General features: G+C 49.7%; 1 protein-coding gene across 7 annotated transcripts in view; it reads right to left on the bottom strand.

Annotated features, from left to right (window-relative positions):
- Positions 1-18,145, bottom strand: part of DGKB (diacylglycerol kinase beta) — a 643,039-nt gene that overhangs the window by 293,816 nt on the left and 331,078 nt on the right. For all 7 annotated transcript variants that reach the window (XM_056800573.1, XM_056800574.1, XM_056800571.1 and 4 more), the window contains 3 exons: positions 15,795-15,880; positions 14,050-14,139; positions 13,321-13,481 (listed from right to left, as the gene is read on the bottom strand). In XM_056800573.1, coding sequence (XP_056656551.1) covers positions 13,321-13,481; positions 14,050-14,139; positions 15,795-15,880 — 337 coding nt within the window. The remainder of the gene's footprint in view (positions 1-13,320; positions 13,482-14,049; positions 14,140-15,794; positions 15,881-18,145) is intronic.

Here is an 18,145-nt window from a genome sequence, read left to right as displayed (position 1 = left end):
AGAATCATTTCCATGTGAATACATTGGGTTGGAATGATTAGCAGGAAACACAAGTGACCGCATCCACTAGGGAGTCAGAAAACAATAGTGTTGGGGACAGATCAAGGCCGGAGAGAAAGATGTCCAGATCACTCAAACAGAGCTGATGGTGGGGCATGCCAGTGAGTAGGATTTCCAAGGGAGGGAATAAGAGCAAAAAGGGGAGGGGAGGCTTGGACAGAATCTGGGGGAGCCCTCAGTGTATGGAGCAGGGGGAGGAAGCCAATGAAGGAGGGGAGCCACAATGGTGCCACCCGTGGAAGGCAGAGGGTGGAGAGTTTCTCACAAGAGGGGGTGTACAGCATGGGAGCACAATGGAATACTACCAGCCATAAGAAATGACAAATGACCCTGGAAAGCCCTGTGTGAAGTGATAAAAACCCATATGAGCAGAACCAGAACACGCTGCACACAGGAACAACAACCACAAGGCAAGGCTCCGGGACAGCGTGGAGAGACTTCAGGCCACAGACGGTGTTCGGCCCCCCAAGGATAGAGTCCGGGGGCGGGGGGGGGGGGGGCGTGCAAAGCTCCATTCTTCACTTTACTGCCGCCTGGAATTCTTCTCATAGGTGACTTGTTTCACAACACAACAAAGAGGAAGTGAGGCGTCACTGCTACAGGACAGTACACATACGACTTCCCTTAGCTGCTTTCGTGGGGAGTGGAGGGGGACAAGAGAAGCATTCTGGGATATGTAAAGATTAAAATTTTGGAGTTTATGGTGGTTTAATCACAACAGGAGTAAGAAAGAAGGAGAGGAAGAGAAGAAAAAGGGGGAAAAGGAAAAAGGTTAACTCAACCTCTGGCAGAGCCAGAGGGAGTTTAGGCCCGAAGGCCAAGGTAGAAAGGAGAATCAGTCCTGGACTCATGTGACCGATCTGAAGGAAAGCTGTCTGTGGGCCTCCTCCCTGCTCATGTTCCTAGAACGAACTGGCGCCTAGCCCTGTCCACAGGAAGTGAGCGAATTCCCGAGGCTTTTCCCTACCTCACTTCCTGTGCCTCACAAGTGCCAATGGTGACTCAAGCTTGGCTTAGGACAGCCCAGGTGGGGAGTTAGTTATTTCTGATTTGTCATTGACTAGCACATGCCCGTGTAGTGTGGGTGTGTACAATTTTGGGTGCTAGACCAAGCAAGATGGAGATTCAAAAATCACAACCCCCCCTGATCCCTGATGATGATTGGGGGACTAGTCTCCCCAATTGATCACTAAACATAAGTGTCCTGCATCCCAAAATTTCTGACTGCAAGTGCATACAAAATTAATCTCAGGGCATTTGTACCCCTAAAAAGCCTCCAAAAAAGGAGCACCCCTCATTTATACTCTTCAGCTCACTACTTTACTTCCACCAGGATGATATCTAGATTTCTTGATGATGTTCTAAACCCAAAATGAGTTTTATTTTGTTTAAAAATATGTTTATTATCACGGTTGAAAGATTTGCTATGATTGTAAAAAATGTGACAAATATCCATTTTTAAATGCCATACAGCAACTTGTGTAAAAATGACTGTATTTGTTTGCTATTGTAATTAATTGGGCTATTGAGAATTTGGGGGATATTGATAACTACATATTTGTACTATGTACTTTCTTTTTTTATTTGGATTTTTCTGATGTCTTTTTAATTTTTCTTACCAATTGATTCATATACCTCATACCTCAGCCATGCATCCCTAAGTGATCCTGTATTTTTCAATCACCCACAACACGTGGAAATGTAAAAAATATTATTATTTAAATTGCAAAGTTTAAATTCCTTTTGAGAAGAATGTTAGGTAAAGAAAGATGCTACCTCTGAATCCAGAAACTGAATTGTCAGAGAAGACACCATGAAGAAGCCTCCAGACCATAAGCTGCACAAGAAGATCAAGAATGAACTTTGGGTGTAGTTGATTGAACATTTATTTGTATGTATACTTTCATGCCAAAGGGGACTGCCCCCTAACTGGCTTTTTGTCAATGTGTCCAGCAATTATTGGTTTTGTCTTTTTTTTTCTCTTATCCTCAAATTATTGTAATCTTTAAATTATGTTTTTATGATCCTTCGGGGAAGTCCTTCTTCCCAAATGATCACACGGAGAAATGTACAAATGGAGACTTGAACTCGGGACTGCCTTGCTCACTTCCCAAAATGCCTTGTAACCTCACCCGAGCCGAGAGCAAGATGGGATATTTAACATGGCTGTAAAGGCTACTGGGTCTCTTTCCTGTGTTACAGATAAAAGAGTGCTTGCCTTAAACTGTGACCGCGAAAATATGGTTTCAAGACAGTGTCTTGATTTTATATTAAAAATAAAGTGGTCACCATGGGAAAAATTCCCAAATATGAAATAACCAACTCAGCTGGGTTTTATGGAGATTTTAATTAATACAAATTAAGGAATTAATGAAAGGGAGAGAGAGAGAGAAAGAGGAAATAATGAGAAAAAGGCTAGGCCAGCCCAAGCTTAAGCCTTAAGAGAGAGATCAGTCAGTCTTTAATCCACTCACCGCAAGATTCTAATGTTCAGAGAGACCCTCCAGTTTAGCTCCTCAGCTCAACTAAGTTTAGCCACCGAGCCCTTCAATTCAGCTTTGGCAAGCTGAACCTTCCAGAGGCCTTTCTGACATCTTTTTAAAGAGAATTTTCTCCTATGTCACCTCTCCTATGTCACCTCCCCTAAGTTCTCACATCTACCAATCACAGTAGATGTTTTCACAGGACTGACCATTCTTAATTCACATCTTCTTCAGTTCTCAACTTCTCTGGATAGACTAAAACTTCTGAGTAAGTTCATACTTCTTTGCCCCTTGCAACTTTGCAAGTTGCCTGACTTTTAGTGATTAATTATTTGACCTTCGTAGATACTTAGCACCCTTTTGTATTAGATCTAAAAATACACCTAGTTTAAGGGCTTTTGCCTCACTACAAATATGGGTTAAGTACTTTTTCATTGTTCAGTAAGGAGTTTACAACTTTATCTTCCCCTAAAGTATGCTTAAGTATGGGTGGAGTAATGTTAGAGTTCTCACATTCCTGATCAAGTACCTGCATTGTTTAAAATGGGGAATAGTCTTAACCAAATGTTCTAAGGTAGAGTCTGAGGATTTTTAACATTCACATGTCTGAGAAATTTTAAGATTCATACCTGTTTCCGCTTGCAAGCAGATGGGTCTCTTTCATAATGTAGGTGAGGTTGTCTAGGCCTCTCTGGGCCTAGACACATGCTTCTCTTACTTGTATATTCTTAAATTCCTTACCTTTAATAAACCTCTAAAAATATAATACTCCTTGCAGAGAGAAAATAATTTCTACCTGCCTCAGTTTCCCCCAAAATTTTAACTCTTAGTTACAACGTATGACAATTTCTCTCCGTTAAGCATTTTTATGATTTATTACAATCAAGTCAAGCTTAACATATGATGTGACATATTATCTCATATTTGTATGTGTATGTATATGGGACTTAAAAAGAAGAAAGAGGGACTGGAGGGAAGATGAGCCTGTGACTGGCCTGTTCATGATTGGTTGGAGAATAAGTGCCACATTTGGGGACATTTAGGAGGCTCCCAGTCTTGATCCTGAGGCATTCCCAGGAACAATCCAATTTCCTTCAGCTTCCAGAACAAGAGGGTAAATTGCGGGAGAAAGAAGTGAGCCCCCTGCCTGTTGCCATCGTGTCCATCAGGCATGGGGTTGGGGGGGGGGTTGTTAATCATCACTCAGCAGATGAGGCCTCTCACAGAGAAAAGAAGGCCTCCTCGCTGACCCAGTGAACACTCTGGCGCGTGCACTAACAGAGTTGTCAGCCAATTACATACCGCATGGCCGATTCGGTCTCATTGACCTAAGAAGCAGTTCTGGTTCCTGGTGCAGGTTTTCAGGAAGACTCTCATAGCTAGCACTGCCTCTCTGAGTGGGGGCCACACGTAGGGCTTGGGTGGCTGGGCTCTTCCCATCAAAAAAGACAAAACCCTCATTTCCGATAAGGTTCAGCTTCTGGGCTTCGTCCTTTAAAAGGCTTTCTGAATCCCAGCCGACCCACACCCATAATTTCCCCAAAATATTGCATGCTTCATTTGCATGTATTTTATTTTAATTTGGATGTATGTTGCTTTCCCTGAAAACCCTTGAATGGAGAGTCTGTTTCTCTTTTTTTCCCCCTGTGTAACCCCAGTGCCCAACATATAATAGTCACTACGATTGATTCATGCCTGCCATGTTTTGTGAGTTTTGTCCTGATAGTTCCCCTGACAACCAGACAAGTTGTTGAATGGTGGAGGGGATGGTAAATGTCTAATCAAACCTTAGTATTTTCAGGAACTAAAAGAATAATTCCATTTTCCTTCCCTTGCCTGGGGGAGAATTCTATCTACTCTGGGTTAGCATCTAGTCTCTTTTAGGATGCTGCATTTCTTAACATCTTTCGGGGATATTAGCCATCCATCACTTGTGCCTTGCCCTACATGCTTTCCTGTTTCCAATGACTTACCTACTTCTTGAGAAGATCTAAAGATACATAAAAGATTGTGTTGGTTTTCCCAGACATCCAGAAAGTAAAACTTCTCTTCGCTCACCATTGTATATTTTTGTTTCACACTGTAATGAATATTATGAACTGTTGCTTCTTCCTTTACCACTGGAGTGATCGCTCCTGTGATCAGATGTGAGCAAGAGAACTGGCAAGGAAGACTGCTTCAATGACTCAAATATCAAAGGGAAAATGAAAAATAAAATTCCCTTCCATGCATCCCACTCAGTATTTAAGTAAGCTCAACACAGTTAAATAAAATAAAATCTGATTAAAATTTAATTGTTAATAATCATGTTTGCAAAGCCCCTGAAATGAATGAAAGTAGAATTATTTCTTATTAAAATAAGTATAATTGTATTCCCTTCACTTCATTCTTCAAATAAATCAGATCTTACAAAATGCTCTGGGCTTGCGTATCCCATTGTGACTTTCTCAAAACCAGGGCAATCTGATTAGCAACTGAAATCTACTGTTGTCTTTTGCAGGTAACAGGCTGACTTTTAGAGCTAACCTGTGAAAATGAAATTAAATTTAAAAGAGCTAGCTACTGGGGGAGGAGAGGGAAACCAGACTGGGGAAAAACACGGGCAATAATAGCGGACAGATTGGGAATATAATCAGCATTTCAAAGAGTTAGCTATGTCCAGAGTGAATTGTGATTTGGGTTTGTTAGATGGTTCAGTCCTTTTTTTTTTGAGCCCCCTACCCTCCATCTTGGAATCAATACTAAGTGCAGCCTCCAAGGCAGCAGAGCATGAAGAGTGGGGCAATGGGAATTAAGATGACTGGAGTCACTCTGGAGAGGGTCTTTCTTGGTGGTGGTGGCAAGAATCCCTAATTCTTCTCAATTAGTAGGTTCCTAAAGGCAGACTTTCTTTTCTTTGAAAACTTAGTTGTGAAAAAAAGAATTGTAAAGAGACCCATTTTTTACCCAGTAAATAATGCCATTTTTTCCTTCCTACAAAGAATGATAAATTCCTTCTAGACTATCATCCCCATGTCACTGGAAAAGGAAACTACTGGGTCAGTCCTGTAGTGGGTCATAAAACCCCACTTCCTCTAGGAGGGAAGAGTCGCCTGTACTGGAAGTCCTCCATGATCTTTCTTTGGTAGACTGGGTAGCGTGGGGTGGGGGCCCATTTCCGGGGAAATAATGACTTCTTCCAGGGAGCAAGGGCCTCGTTTCACAGTTAGCTTGTTACATCAAGACAGAAGAAGAACATTTCCCTTGGGCCCAGGATTCATATGATCCTGTGTGCTTTTTAAGGCTGGCCACTTCCTCCTGTGAGGCTCCGGATGCTAACTTCACATTTGGTTATTCAGGGGAAGACTCCACGGCTTCATCTGGATGCACAGAGTGTATTCGAGGGGCTGGGACATCTCTAGGTGTTATATTATATAAAACCAGCACCGAGGCTCAACTTACTCAGCATAATTTCTAGAACACTGTCACCATCTGGTCAAGATAAATTTAGATCTAAGGAATAAGACAGGTGGGAGAATGTAAAAATACCCAGCACTTGTAACAGAGCAAAGAGCGAGAGGGCTGGACGAGCGGGATCAAAGCCCTCACAGCACGGTGGTGGACAGGCGACTTGGAGCCCAGCCGGCGTGGGACCCCACTGACCGGAAGCTGGATCGCATGCCCACTTTTGAGGAAGACGAGCGCTACGCTTGATGGACAGCCTCTTCCTTTGGTCGCTGAAAGAATCAGTGTTGTCATAAAGACAAAGCTGACGATCCAGACCTATAACCTGCCATTTATGGTGACCAGAATGAAGGCACACTGGCAGAGGGACAGGCTTTTAGTGACTGACTAGGGCTGAAGGACATTAATCATGCCCGCGCGCATCTCTCCTTGATAGTGCCCGCGGACTGTGAGAGAGACGAAGGCATCAAAGCCCGCTTGTCCTCATCAGAGACCCGGGCATTTCCGGGGAGCCCCAGCCCAGCCGATGGACTCCCCTTCCCTGCAGACTTTTCTGCTTTGGCTCCCCTGTGTTCCACAGTGTGTGATGCTAATTTGTTTCTGGATCCGTCTTGTCTTCCACAAGCTGGGGGACATTTCCAGAAGCATTTGCAATTCTCCTGGCTTTACTTGCATATGCTCGCAGTGCTGACTTCTCTGTTGAAGAGTGTCCAAATTGGAACTTACTGGGATGATTAACAGCTGCTACAAAATCAATCCTCCATGTAGGGAAAACAGAAGCAGCCTGACATGAGTACTTGCATGTCTCACAGGAGCACCGTTTGGCTAAGAGCAAATATCCATCGGGGCGAACAAGTTCATTATCTTTTGCAGGGTCGTGGCCAGAAGAAGTGTCACAGAGGACAATGGGGACGGGAGGGGGACTATTCTTGACTAGCAAACGTGCTCATTGCTGCTGGCAACAAGGATGTGTCTGCAGATCACGAGCTCAGAGTGGTCTGATCGGCCACAGAGAGATGCACTCAACAGTGACCCCCACGCACGGAGGCCATTGTGGTCCTCTCTGAACTGGAAGCCAACAGCCAGCCACCTCCATGAAGCTTCTGTGGAACCTGAGCAAACTAGCAAGTCTGTCAGCATCTCTATTGCCTTTCAGTGGTCAGAATGAGCTGGAGACGGGAACAGCGACAATGTCGTGACAGTATCAAATAGAAATTATCTAATCAGTTTTTTTAATCTGCAAAGGTGAGCCAAGATGGCCTCAATGTCTCTTTTAGCTCTGCCTCCACGATCCCTTCGTTCCACAGTAGGATCTAATAAGTGAGAAATGTCTCTGTAAGCTTTAGAAACATCAGCTGTCATTAGGAAAATCCAAACCAAGATTGATGGATTGTGAAAGGAGAAATTGGGAAGGGAAACAACCCTTCCAAGCTTGTGGACTCTGGCAAGGACCCACATTGGCTTGAGGGCATACTGCCTACGTTCAAGAGGAGAAACATTTTACAGGTTAATGAAGAAGAGAAAATGTGTCCCAAGAAATGGGGACAAAGCATGGAAAAGCACAAAGGAGAAGGAGGAAAACATGAGAGTCTGGCCAAAGCCAGTACAATTCAACAAGTATCTATGAATGAGCACTAGAGACTCCTGATGACCTCTAGGGTCAAATATAAGATGATATAAAATTTATTTTTTCCTCCCTCCTCATTCTATGTACTCTACTCATTAACATGAAGGCTTGTGAGTTCCCTGTCCCATACACTCTCCTTTTCCCTCTCCCCCTCCCTCCCTCCCTCCCTCCCTCTCTGTCTCTCTCTCTCTGTCTCTCTCCCTTTCTCTCTCCATCTCTCTGTCTCTCTCCCTTTCTCTCCCTCTCCCTCTCTCTCTGTCTCTCTCTCTCTGTCTGTCTCTGTCTCTCTTTCTCTCTCCCTGTCTCTCTCTCTCTCTCCCTCCCTCTCTCTGTCTCTCTCTCTCTCTCTCTCTCTCTCTCTCTCCATCTATCTATCTCTCTCCCTTTCTCTCCCTCTCCCTTTCTCTCTCTCTGTCTGTCTCTGTCTCTCTCTCTCTGTCTCTCTCCCTTTCTCTCCCTCTCCCTTTCTCTCTCTCTGTCTCTGTCTCTCTGTCTCTGCTTCTGTTTCTCTACCTTCCTACCTTTTTTGATTCTTTGCTATATAAGAGAACATTTTCCAAACTGTGGTCCAAGGGATACCTGGCTATCTCCAAAGACATCAGGTAAGATCAAAACTATGTTTTACAATAATACAAAGACATTTTAATTTCTAATCCTTTAAATGACGATAAATCTAACCCACATAGACTTCAGATTACAAAGGGGTTCGGAGGAGGCAGGGATAAGACAAGTCTTTCTGGGAGGAGGCAGGGGGACTGATGCAATGGAAAATCTCAGCAATGCAAATACAAAAGACTGGGGGGGAGGGGAACTACTTTAGAAAAGAGTCCGGAATTTCAGACTCATTTTTAGGCAATTTGTAATAAGTGGGAGGCAGATGAGGTTAGCTTGATATACCATCAAATTGTTAGGGAGTGTCTAAGTGACTCCAAATAGCATTGCTTTTAAATAGCCATTTATTAATTAAGCCATTCTAGAATCGCCAAGACAAGGTGATAAATTAATGAATTTGTAATTGGATCAATAGGATTCCTCCCTCCAATGACTCCCATTTCAATCCAGCTATGTCCTTCTCTTCTGTGAGACTCTTATCTGGGTAATCTCGGAGATTCTGGTAGAGGTGCCCCACCCGAACATCTTGGGGTTCTCTTTGTAGCTTTCTAGGCATTGTTTGTGTACTGAAGTATCCTGTAAGGGGCATTTTCTGAAGAATTTGAAATGAAAGCCAGGGAGGGCAGGTTGAGATGATGACGTAACAGACTCCAGATGCTTAGGATGTTCAGTGCCCCAAATACCAGAATGCTTCAATGACGCTCCAATATAAAAGTTCACATCCTGCTATACAAATGCTGGCGTAGTAATACTCTTATTGTCCCCCTCCAGCCCCCCTCCAAAAAAACTATCAGCCAAGAAACCAGGATCTTTAAGCTGTCACTAGAGGGAGAATTCTTACCCAGAGGAGAACTTTCTCAATCATCTCCAAAGAGTATTTCTTTGTCTCCAGCTTGTTATACAGTTTCTGTCACGGGGGTAGAACCATGATTCATTGGTGGGGAAAACTCTCAGAGGAGGCACTAGCCTCCTACCCAGGGAGGTATACCACAGGCTTCAAGACTGACCCGAGCCCCTGGCAGGCAAAGAGCTTCCCCAAGGTTCCACAGCCAGTCTGACTTATTTCTGCCTTCAAGGCTTCCCAATCACATCTCCTCTCACCTGATATATAGTAAACACCAAATAGCTGTTCAGAAGGACAGCGAAGGGACAAGTAGATAGAGAGTTGAGCCTGGAACCATTTTCCTGAGTTCAGATCTAGCCTTGGATACTTCCTTGTATAACCCTGTGCAAACCACTTAACCCCATTTGCCTCAGTTTCCTCATCTGTCCAATGAGCTGTGAAAGGAAACAACATCCTCCAGTATCTTTGCCAAGAAAACTTTAAATAGGGTCTTTAAGGGGTCAGATGCAATTGAAATGAATTTGAAAAGTTGTTCATTTTGATCAACGAGTGAGCAAAACCAGCCTGCTTTGGATGAGAAGAGCACCACTGAGATGGACAAACACTTTCATCAAGTATCTCATAACAGCATCGGATGTTCCAGATCTACACGTAAATACTGAAAATGCACCAAACCAAGCCTTGCCTTCTCTTTGTCCCCGCTTGTGGCCCACAGACTTCCCAGACCCACTGCAGAGACCCAGCCCTAGCTATTCCCGCCCCCACTCTGCCCCTGATCCCCAAATGCCATGAGGTGGGAAGAGCCCCACCACCTGGATGATGTGGGGATCCCAAAGCCTGATCCTTCTGGAGAGATGGAGGCCGCCATCACCCAGGCCTCTCCACTGTGTCCCTGCACGCTTCAGCCTCTCTCTTCCCCAGCCTCAGCGTCCCCCATTGCTCGGGGCATTCTCAAGCAGCAGGAAAGCACTGAGAATTGTATGGCGACTACAACGTCCCTCTGCAGCCACTGCACAATGTTTCCCTCAAAAGGACCCCACATAGAAGATGTTCAGAGCATTGTGTGCACCAGTGAAGAAATGAGACTCAAGGAGGGTCTGTCAGTTGGGGAACGGCTAACCTAATTGGGCTGGACGAGCATCAAAGACGATGAGAAAACGCAGAATCTGATGCTAAATTCAAGAAACAGAACCAGAAAAAATATACAGTGATCCCAAGAATAGAAACAGAAGGAAGAGCACCGCGAACCCGAGACCAGACACTGCCAGGAGAGGCTTCTGGCCTGACCCCAGAGAAGGGACGAGATCAGGGCCGGCTTCTTTTCATCAGAGAGACTGGACAGGCTGGGGAAGGGAGCTGTGAATGGGCGGCTCACTGACCCGCTGAGCAAGGAAGCCCTTTGCTCAACGTCTAGCAGCCACTCAAGTCATCCTAAAGTCGGTTTGGTCTAAGCCTTTCCATAGCGCATAAGCCAAAAACTTCATCTTTTCTTTCTTTCCCTCCCTCCCTCCCTCCCTCCCTCCCTCTCTTCTTTCCTTCCTTCCTTCCTTCCTTCCTCCCTCCCTCCCTTCCTTCTTCTCTTCCTTCCTTCCTCCCTCCCTTCCTTCTTTCTTCTCTTCCTTCCTCCCTTCCTCCCTCTCTCCCTTCCTCCCTCCCTTCCTTCTTTCTTCTCTTCCTTCCTCCCTTCCTCCCTCTCTCCCTTCCTCCCTCTCTCCCTTCCTCCCTCCCTTCCTTCTTTCCTTCCTTCTTCTCTTCCTTCCTCCCTCCCTTCCTCCCTCCCTCCCTTCCTTCTTTCCTTCCTTCCTTCTTCTCTTCCTTCCTTCCTCCCTCCCTCCCTTCCTTCTTTCCTTCCTTCCTTCTTCTCTTCCTTCCTCCCTTCCTCCCTCTCTCCCTTCTTCCCTCTCTCCCTTCCTCCCTCCCTTCCTTCTTTCCTTCCTTCTTCTCTTCCTTCCTTCCTTCCTTCCTCCCTCCCTCCCTTCCTTCTTTCCTTCCTTCCTTCTTCTCTTCCTTCCTTCCTCCCTCCCTCCCTTCCTTCTTTCCTTCCTTCCTTCTTCTCTTCCTTCCTCCCTTCCTCCCTCTCTCCCTTCTTCCCTCTCTCCCTTCCTCCCTCCCTCCCTCCCTTCTTTCCTTCCTTCTTCTCTTCCTTCCTTCCTCCCTCCCTCCCTCTCTTCTTTCCTCCCTTCCTTCCCTCTCTTCCTTCTTTTCCTTCTCTCCCTGCCTAGCCACAGGGCTTGTACCCTGGTGGTGGGACTTGAATACTAACCACAAGGCCAACTGTCTATACTACACTCTAGGGGGTCTCAGGGAGGGAGAGGAGACCAATAAAAGGAGGAGGACCCGGGCAGCCTGCGAGGTTCTGGACGGAAAGCCGCGTGCCTGTGGTGACAACTTTCGCCTCTTTCCTACAGCTGGGCCTGATGGGAGAAGACCTGACCTCAGAAGGGCCTCCGACCAAAGGCTGGCTGCGTCCCTCTGGGCAGCCCACTCATGGCTGTTGGCCTCAGCTTCTTCACCGTAAAACACGGGCAATAACCACAGCTTGCCCACGAGAACTGACCCAGCTAATCCCTGCACAACGGGGGCACCTGGCTGGGCTCCGAGTGAGCCAGGGCGGCGGGAATGGCGGCTCCCTCCCTGCTCTACCCAGGGAGAAAGTGTCCACCCCGCCCCGCCCAGTCACACCTCCTGCTCCTTGACACACCCTCATTTGTTCCATCTGAACTTGAAATTCCCAAAGAAAAAAAGGGCAGAAACCTGCTGAGTGAAATCAAGCCTCAGAGAAGAAAGTCAGACCCCTCTGGGACCTCCAGCACAGCCCTGCTGACATCATTACATGTGTGTGTCCTGGGCATGACGTCAGTGTGTTTGTGGGAACTCCTGGGAATGACATTGTGTGTGTGCACGCGCTCCTGGGCATGACGTCATTACATGTGTCCTGGGCATGACGTCATTATGTGTGTGCTCCTGGGCACGATGTCATTACGTGTGTGCTCCTGGGCATGACGTCATTACATGTGTCCTGGGCATGACGTCATTATGTGTGTGCTCCTGGGCATGACGTCATTACGTGTGTGTACTCCTGGGCATGACATCAGTGTGTTTGTGGGAACTCCGGAGAATGACATTGTGTCATTACGTGTGTGTGATCCTGGGCATGACGTCATTACGTGTGTGTGCTCCTGGGCATGACATCATTAAATGTGTGCTCCTGGGCATGACGTCATTATGTGTGTGCTCCTGGGCATGACGTCATTACATATGTGTGTCCTGGGTATGATGTCATTACATGTGTGCTCCTGGGCATGACGTTATTACGTGTGTGCCCCTGGGCATGACGTCATTATGTGTGTGCTCCTGGGCATGACGTCATTACGTGTGTGTACTCCTGGGCATGACGTCATCATGTGTGTGCCCCTGGGCATGACATCATTATGTGTGTGTGCTCCTGGGCATGACATCATTACATATGTGTGCTCCTGGGCATGACATCATTACATATGTGTGTCCTGGGCATGACGTCATTATGTGTGTGCCCCTGGGCATGACATCATTACATGTGTCCTGGGCATGATGTCATTACGTGTGTGCTCCTTCATTATGTGTGTGCTCCTGGGCATGACGTCATTACATATGTGTGTCCTGGGTATGATGTCATTACATGTGTGCTCCTGGGCATGACGTTATTACGTGTGTGCCCCTGGGCATGACGTCATTATGTGTGTGCTCCTGGGCATGACGTCATTACGTGTGTGTACTCCTGGGCATGATATCACGTGTGTGCCCCTGAGCATGACATCATTACATATGTGTGCTCCTGGGCATGACAACATTACATATGTGTGTCCTGGGCATGACGTCATTATGTGTGTGCCCCTGGGCATGACATCATTATGTGTGTGCTCCTGGGCATGACATCATTACATGTGTCCTGGGCATGACGTCATTATGTGTGTGCTCCTTCATTATGTGTGTGCTCCTGGGCATGACGTCATCACGTGTGTGCTCTCCTGGGCATATCATTACATGTGTGTTCCTGGGCATGACATCATCACATGTGTGTGCTCCTGGGCATGACATCATTACATTTGTGCTCATTAGAAGGACCTCGGGAGGGACCTGGACTCGGGCCCTTTCCCGACCTCGTACCCCCCCCTCGCCGGGAGCAGCTCCGCCCTGGGCCCAAGGCCCCGCAGCCCGGCCCGGTCCCAACCAGAAGGGCACCTGTGCCAGGCGCTCCCGTGTGCACTCACCACGCCAATGGAGAAGTAGTTGTTGATGATGGCGTAAGGCACGGGGTCCCCCTTCTCGTCCTTGTCGAGCGGCGTCACCTCGAACCTCCATCGGTCCAGCAGGACCTGCGAGCTGCTCTCGATGTCTCGGAGGATCTTCATGAGACTCTCCCCTTCGTAGCCTGCCACAAAGGACAGAGGAATGGGGCCAGGAGGGCCATGGGGGGGCCCCTGGGGGCATGACGGCGCCGGGCCCTCCCCTTCGCCTGCGCTGACCCTCACCAGGGCCCGGGAACCCCCCAAGAACACAGACTGAATGGGTGGAATGGGGAGCCCCCCCCCCTCTTTCTCCCCCCACTGGACACCCGCAGAAACCTCCCAGGCTCTCCTAAGACCAGGCCTCAGAGGCCGCTGGGAGCCTGGAGGCGGGGCAGGAGCTCGACCCCCCCAAACCCATCTTCAACTGCTGAAGAGCCTTCAAACGGGCCCAGTCCACCCAAAGGGCCCATGGGCGGGTCTGCGTCAGGCTCCGCCCGGAGCCTAGTTCATTCCCGGAGAAATGATCTTGCCAAGACATCCTGGAGCCTTCAACAGGCTCCGGAGATGAAGAGAAAGCCGCTTCAGTTATTGGGGCAGAGGCTCCCCGGCCAACCCTTTCTGAGTGGGAGGCTTCATGAGCCTGTCCTGGCTGGTCAGACTCGATCCTTTCTACTTCCTTCCCTCCCTCCTTCCTTCCTTCCCTCTATTTACCTCCGCCCCATCTCAGGCATCTGGCCAGGTCATTACCGGTCCCGAGAGGCAGGATTGCGACCGGAGGATGCTTGACGATGTTCGCCTTCTCTGTGGAATGGAAAGGAAAACGGACAACTTAAGCGAGAGCCGGCCGGTGTCCCTAATGGGACCCCCCCCCCCCCCCATGAAAGGGCTTTCGCTAGGGCGCCTGGGTAAAAGAAAAGGAAGTTCACAGAAACCCAGAAGCGTTTGCCTCCTACTTCCCAGCACACAGTGGGCTTCTCGGGGCCAGGACGGATGTGGGGGGTCTCTGGCTGTGATTCTGAATCCCTGAGGCTCAGGCCTGGCCCGGAGCAGGCACTTAAGAAACACTCGAATGAGTGGCAAGACCAAAACCTCGGCTACAGATTGTGCGGCATCTCTAGGGACCCCCCAAAGACCGAGACGCAGGAAGAGCCTCGTGCGTCCGTTTCTGGCTACTTTGCCGGCACACCAAATGACTGTTCCCGGGATCTCTGCGTGTCCTCGTGGTCATTCCGCTCCTCCATTTGTTCTGACTGCCGTCATGAAGGAGTTTAAGGATAGGAAGAGAAGAGATGGCCGGGGGTGGGGACAAGGGGATAGCCTCCCTGGCCAGCCTGCCCTGCTCCTGCCCTTGCAATAGCCAGGGGCCCCGAGGACGGCCGCCCGCATTTTGGGTGGGCCATGCTGGGATGCAGGGTAAAGAGGAGGGGAGGAGCTGTGACGGGCTCCTGCAGGGGGCGTCCGAGCCCGCGAGGTGGGGAGCACAGAGGACAGCGCGGCCGCTATGTCCCTGCCCCATCTCCTGCGCTCCTCGCCTCGCTCCTTTTGCTATGCCAACGTCTGCGGGTGGATTTCGTTCTGAGAAGCAGAACGAACTGAAGACGAGTGACGGGTTCGAGATGCACGTAATAATCCGTGCTGCCTCTTCTGGTGCCCCATAGGCGGGGTCCTCTGCTGCTGCCTCAGGGGCTCACTGAAGAACAAGAGGGGCTCCCTGGAAGGGCGTGTCTCCTACGAGACCCGCCTCCCTTTGGGACTGGCGGAGGCTCAGCTCTCTGTTTGAAAAGGCAACGAGACTCGGTCTCAGTCTGCCCAGGGCTTGGGTCCCACAAGCACACAGCAGACTGCAGATGCCGGCACTAAAAGCACGGCGCCCGAGGCAAGCTCGGCAGGGCACACACTGCGCCAGGCCCCGGCACTCTTTGTTCCTCCCAACATCTAGGGTTCAAGATCAAGGTCTAAGACTTGGATGCCGCCACCAAGTGGTGCAAAAGAGGATGCTCATCACAGGACCCGGATTTAGGAGTGGAGGCAGTGAGCAGCACTGGAGGAAGGAGCAGGCATCAGGCTGTTCCGAGGAACAACGGGACGACCAACAGAGCAGGGAGATCCAGAACCCCAAGGGAAGGAGGGAGAAGTGGCTACTTGGGACGGAGGTGGACGCGCACCAGGGACCACGCGCTGAAACAGCTCGGATTTCGAGTTTGGCTTCACACGCCAGCCTCGCAGAAGCTCTGGCTTGAGTGTACTTCTCCTTTTTCTCAGGTGGCCTCGGGGGCCCATTTCACGGGGGGCGGCCTACAGCTCTGTTCCAGAGACAAGACCCGCCTGCCCATGTGCTCCCTACCGCCCCCCAGTGAGACACTTTCTGACACGGAGAAGAGCTGCTGGGGCCCAGCAATGCGCTCGGCCCGCCTGCCACCACCCCTCCAGCTCCCTCAAGGACGCCACTCCATTACCTATGCAGTCCAAAATCCAGCCCACCGTTCCGTCTCCACCACATGCCAGCACCCGGAAGTCAGGGACGTCTCGGAAAAAATTTAACCTGAAAAACAGAAACACTTTGAAATCCCTGTTCTTTGCTTCACGTGTCCAGTCTCAGAGCCGAGTCTGCGGAACCACGGGCGGGACCACATGAAGCTGAACAATGCTTTAGATCCGCTTCCCGCAAGGAATGGCTCCCTTTTGGTAACCCCAACCAGAACCCGATGGGGAACTGCTGAGTGCAGAACAAAAGCAGGGGAGGGAAGCCCTGGGCCTTCAAATTCTGTTTTCCTGCCAGATTTGAAATGTCAAAAAGAAAGCCGAGTTCATGCGCCTGGCATCCCATTCTCTGCCCTAAACAACGGTGACTAGTGAAGAGAGAGCGTGGCACGTCTTCCTCAGCAGCGGCGGCGACACAAGCGGTTTCCTGAAGGCTCCAGGCCAAGGGAAGCAACTGGTGACGTTGAACGTGGCGAAGGGAACAGAGGGCCAGACACTCTGCCTTGGAGAAGAGGCTGGACAGATCAGGGGCAGGTCCAGATCGGATCGGATGCGCCTGAGGTCCAGCCCAACTCGGGTTCTGACGCGAGCCCTCCCGCTTTCTCCCATACATAAACACTGAAGGACCCATGAAGGCTCTTCCTTAGCTCACACCAATCTCACGTTGGCCGCCATGTCACTGCTGGGGAATCTGCACTCCCAGCTCACACCCAGAGCTCACCAGGGCTCTGTCCAAAGCCTGGCAGTGCCACGTGCTGGCAGATAATCAGATCTAGATGCCAGGGCTGTCTGGGAAATGGGCACGGCGAGGGCCATGGAGAGTCTCGCCACGCAGAGAGAAGGGATTTGGCTTCTCTCGCTGCCATTCCGGCCCGGGGCTCCTGTCACTCTAATCGGGACACGCAGCCAGGTGTCCCCCGCAGACGCCCGGCTGCCAATTCCAGGGAGACTTCACTTCGCTCTTCGCTCATGGCCATCCCTCCCACTGCTACGGCGACGCTGTCTTCAGCCCGGATTTCAGTGCTAAGGAAGCTTTATCTGGGCGATGCCCGACACGGCCTCCTCTGGGGCAGAGGAGAACCTCCTCACATTGCAGTGCTTGCCCGGGAGCCCCGCCGGAAGGAGGGATGGACGGTGGGCCAGGAGCCTCCACTGACGGCACTAAACCGCGCAGGGAGGATGCGGCGAAGCGGTTAGCCCGCCCGTACGGGAAACGCGTTCTCCAGGGCCAGGAGGGCCTCTCCTGCAGCAATCACACTTCTTAGGTCTGTTAAAGAGCTCTTCGTTTTTTGAGGAGAAAAGTATTCCTGCAGCTCTGTAAGGCCTCAGCCTAGATTTGGCCTACGGGGGTCAGAGTTACCGGGAAAACGAATCTGCCCTCTAATCTGCTCGCTGCAAACGTGGCCACTTTCTACCCGGGCCTGCCCACTACAGTTCTCGTATCGGGATCAAGAGGAAAGCCAAGAAGATCGCCGACACGGGCCGTTCTCCAGCATCTGCCTTTTCTGGACTCCCGTATCGGTGACCCCAGGGCGGCCGCCGACATGGAGGGGGACGTCGGTGGCAGGCTACCTCCTCCCCAAAGCACCACCTCCTGTCGAGAGCTTGAGAGGGGAAACGCTGTTAAAGTTATTAGGCACCGACCCAGAACAAGGAGAACATGTAGACTAGCAGCACTGCGAAGCCCATCCCCCCGTCTCCACTGAGCTTCAAAACAACAGTGACGAAACACTCGGTGGCAAAATGAAGGGCGATGGATGAGCTAACTTGGAGGTTTGCAGTCAGTGGTCCTGCACACGGACGACATGTATTCAGTCCAAAGCCGTTCATGGGGACGATTTACAGCGTCCTCTTTCCTTATCCTGCCTCCCTCCCCCTCTCCTCTCCTTCCCTCTTAGGAACCCATACGTGAACATAGCATGGGAGGGCACGCACACGTACACGGGCACCCTGCACATCCATCCACACAGACCAGCCCTGACATGAATGGTCTTGCCCCGTTTGATTTTTGGCGAGGCAGTCCATCTGGGGAGACCGCGGCTCTTTCTTCTGAATGACTGCCCTGCAGGCTAGATAAGTCAAGCGCTGTTCTGCAGTCACGGTTCCAGGGTGCGTTAAGCGACTGCTAATAGCTCTTTACTTGAGCGCACCAAGCTACCAGCCACTGGAAATATGGAGAGAGAGACGCAGATTCCTAAACCATCATTAACCAAACAATGAAAAGTCTTTGAGCATCACATAATTAGAGAATCTCGGGTGGGTGTGTTCACTAGTGCCCACCTTCCCCTCTCTGTGACTTGGAACTCCTGCACAACAAATGGCTGGA

The sequence above is a fragment of the Monodelphis domestica genome, chromosome 5 (genome assembly GCF_027887165.1).
Source record: "Monodelphis domestica isolate mMonDom1 chromosome 5, mMonDom1.pri, whole genome shotgun sequence".
NCBI lineage: Eukaryota > Metazoa > Chordata > Mammalia > Didelphimorphia > Didelphidae > Monodelphis > Monodelphis domestica.
This window is presented reverse-complemented; position numbering and strand designations above follow the sequence as displayed.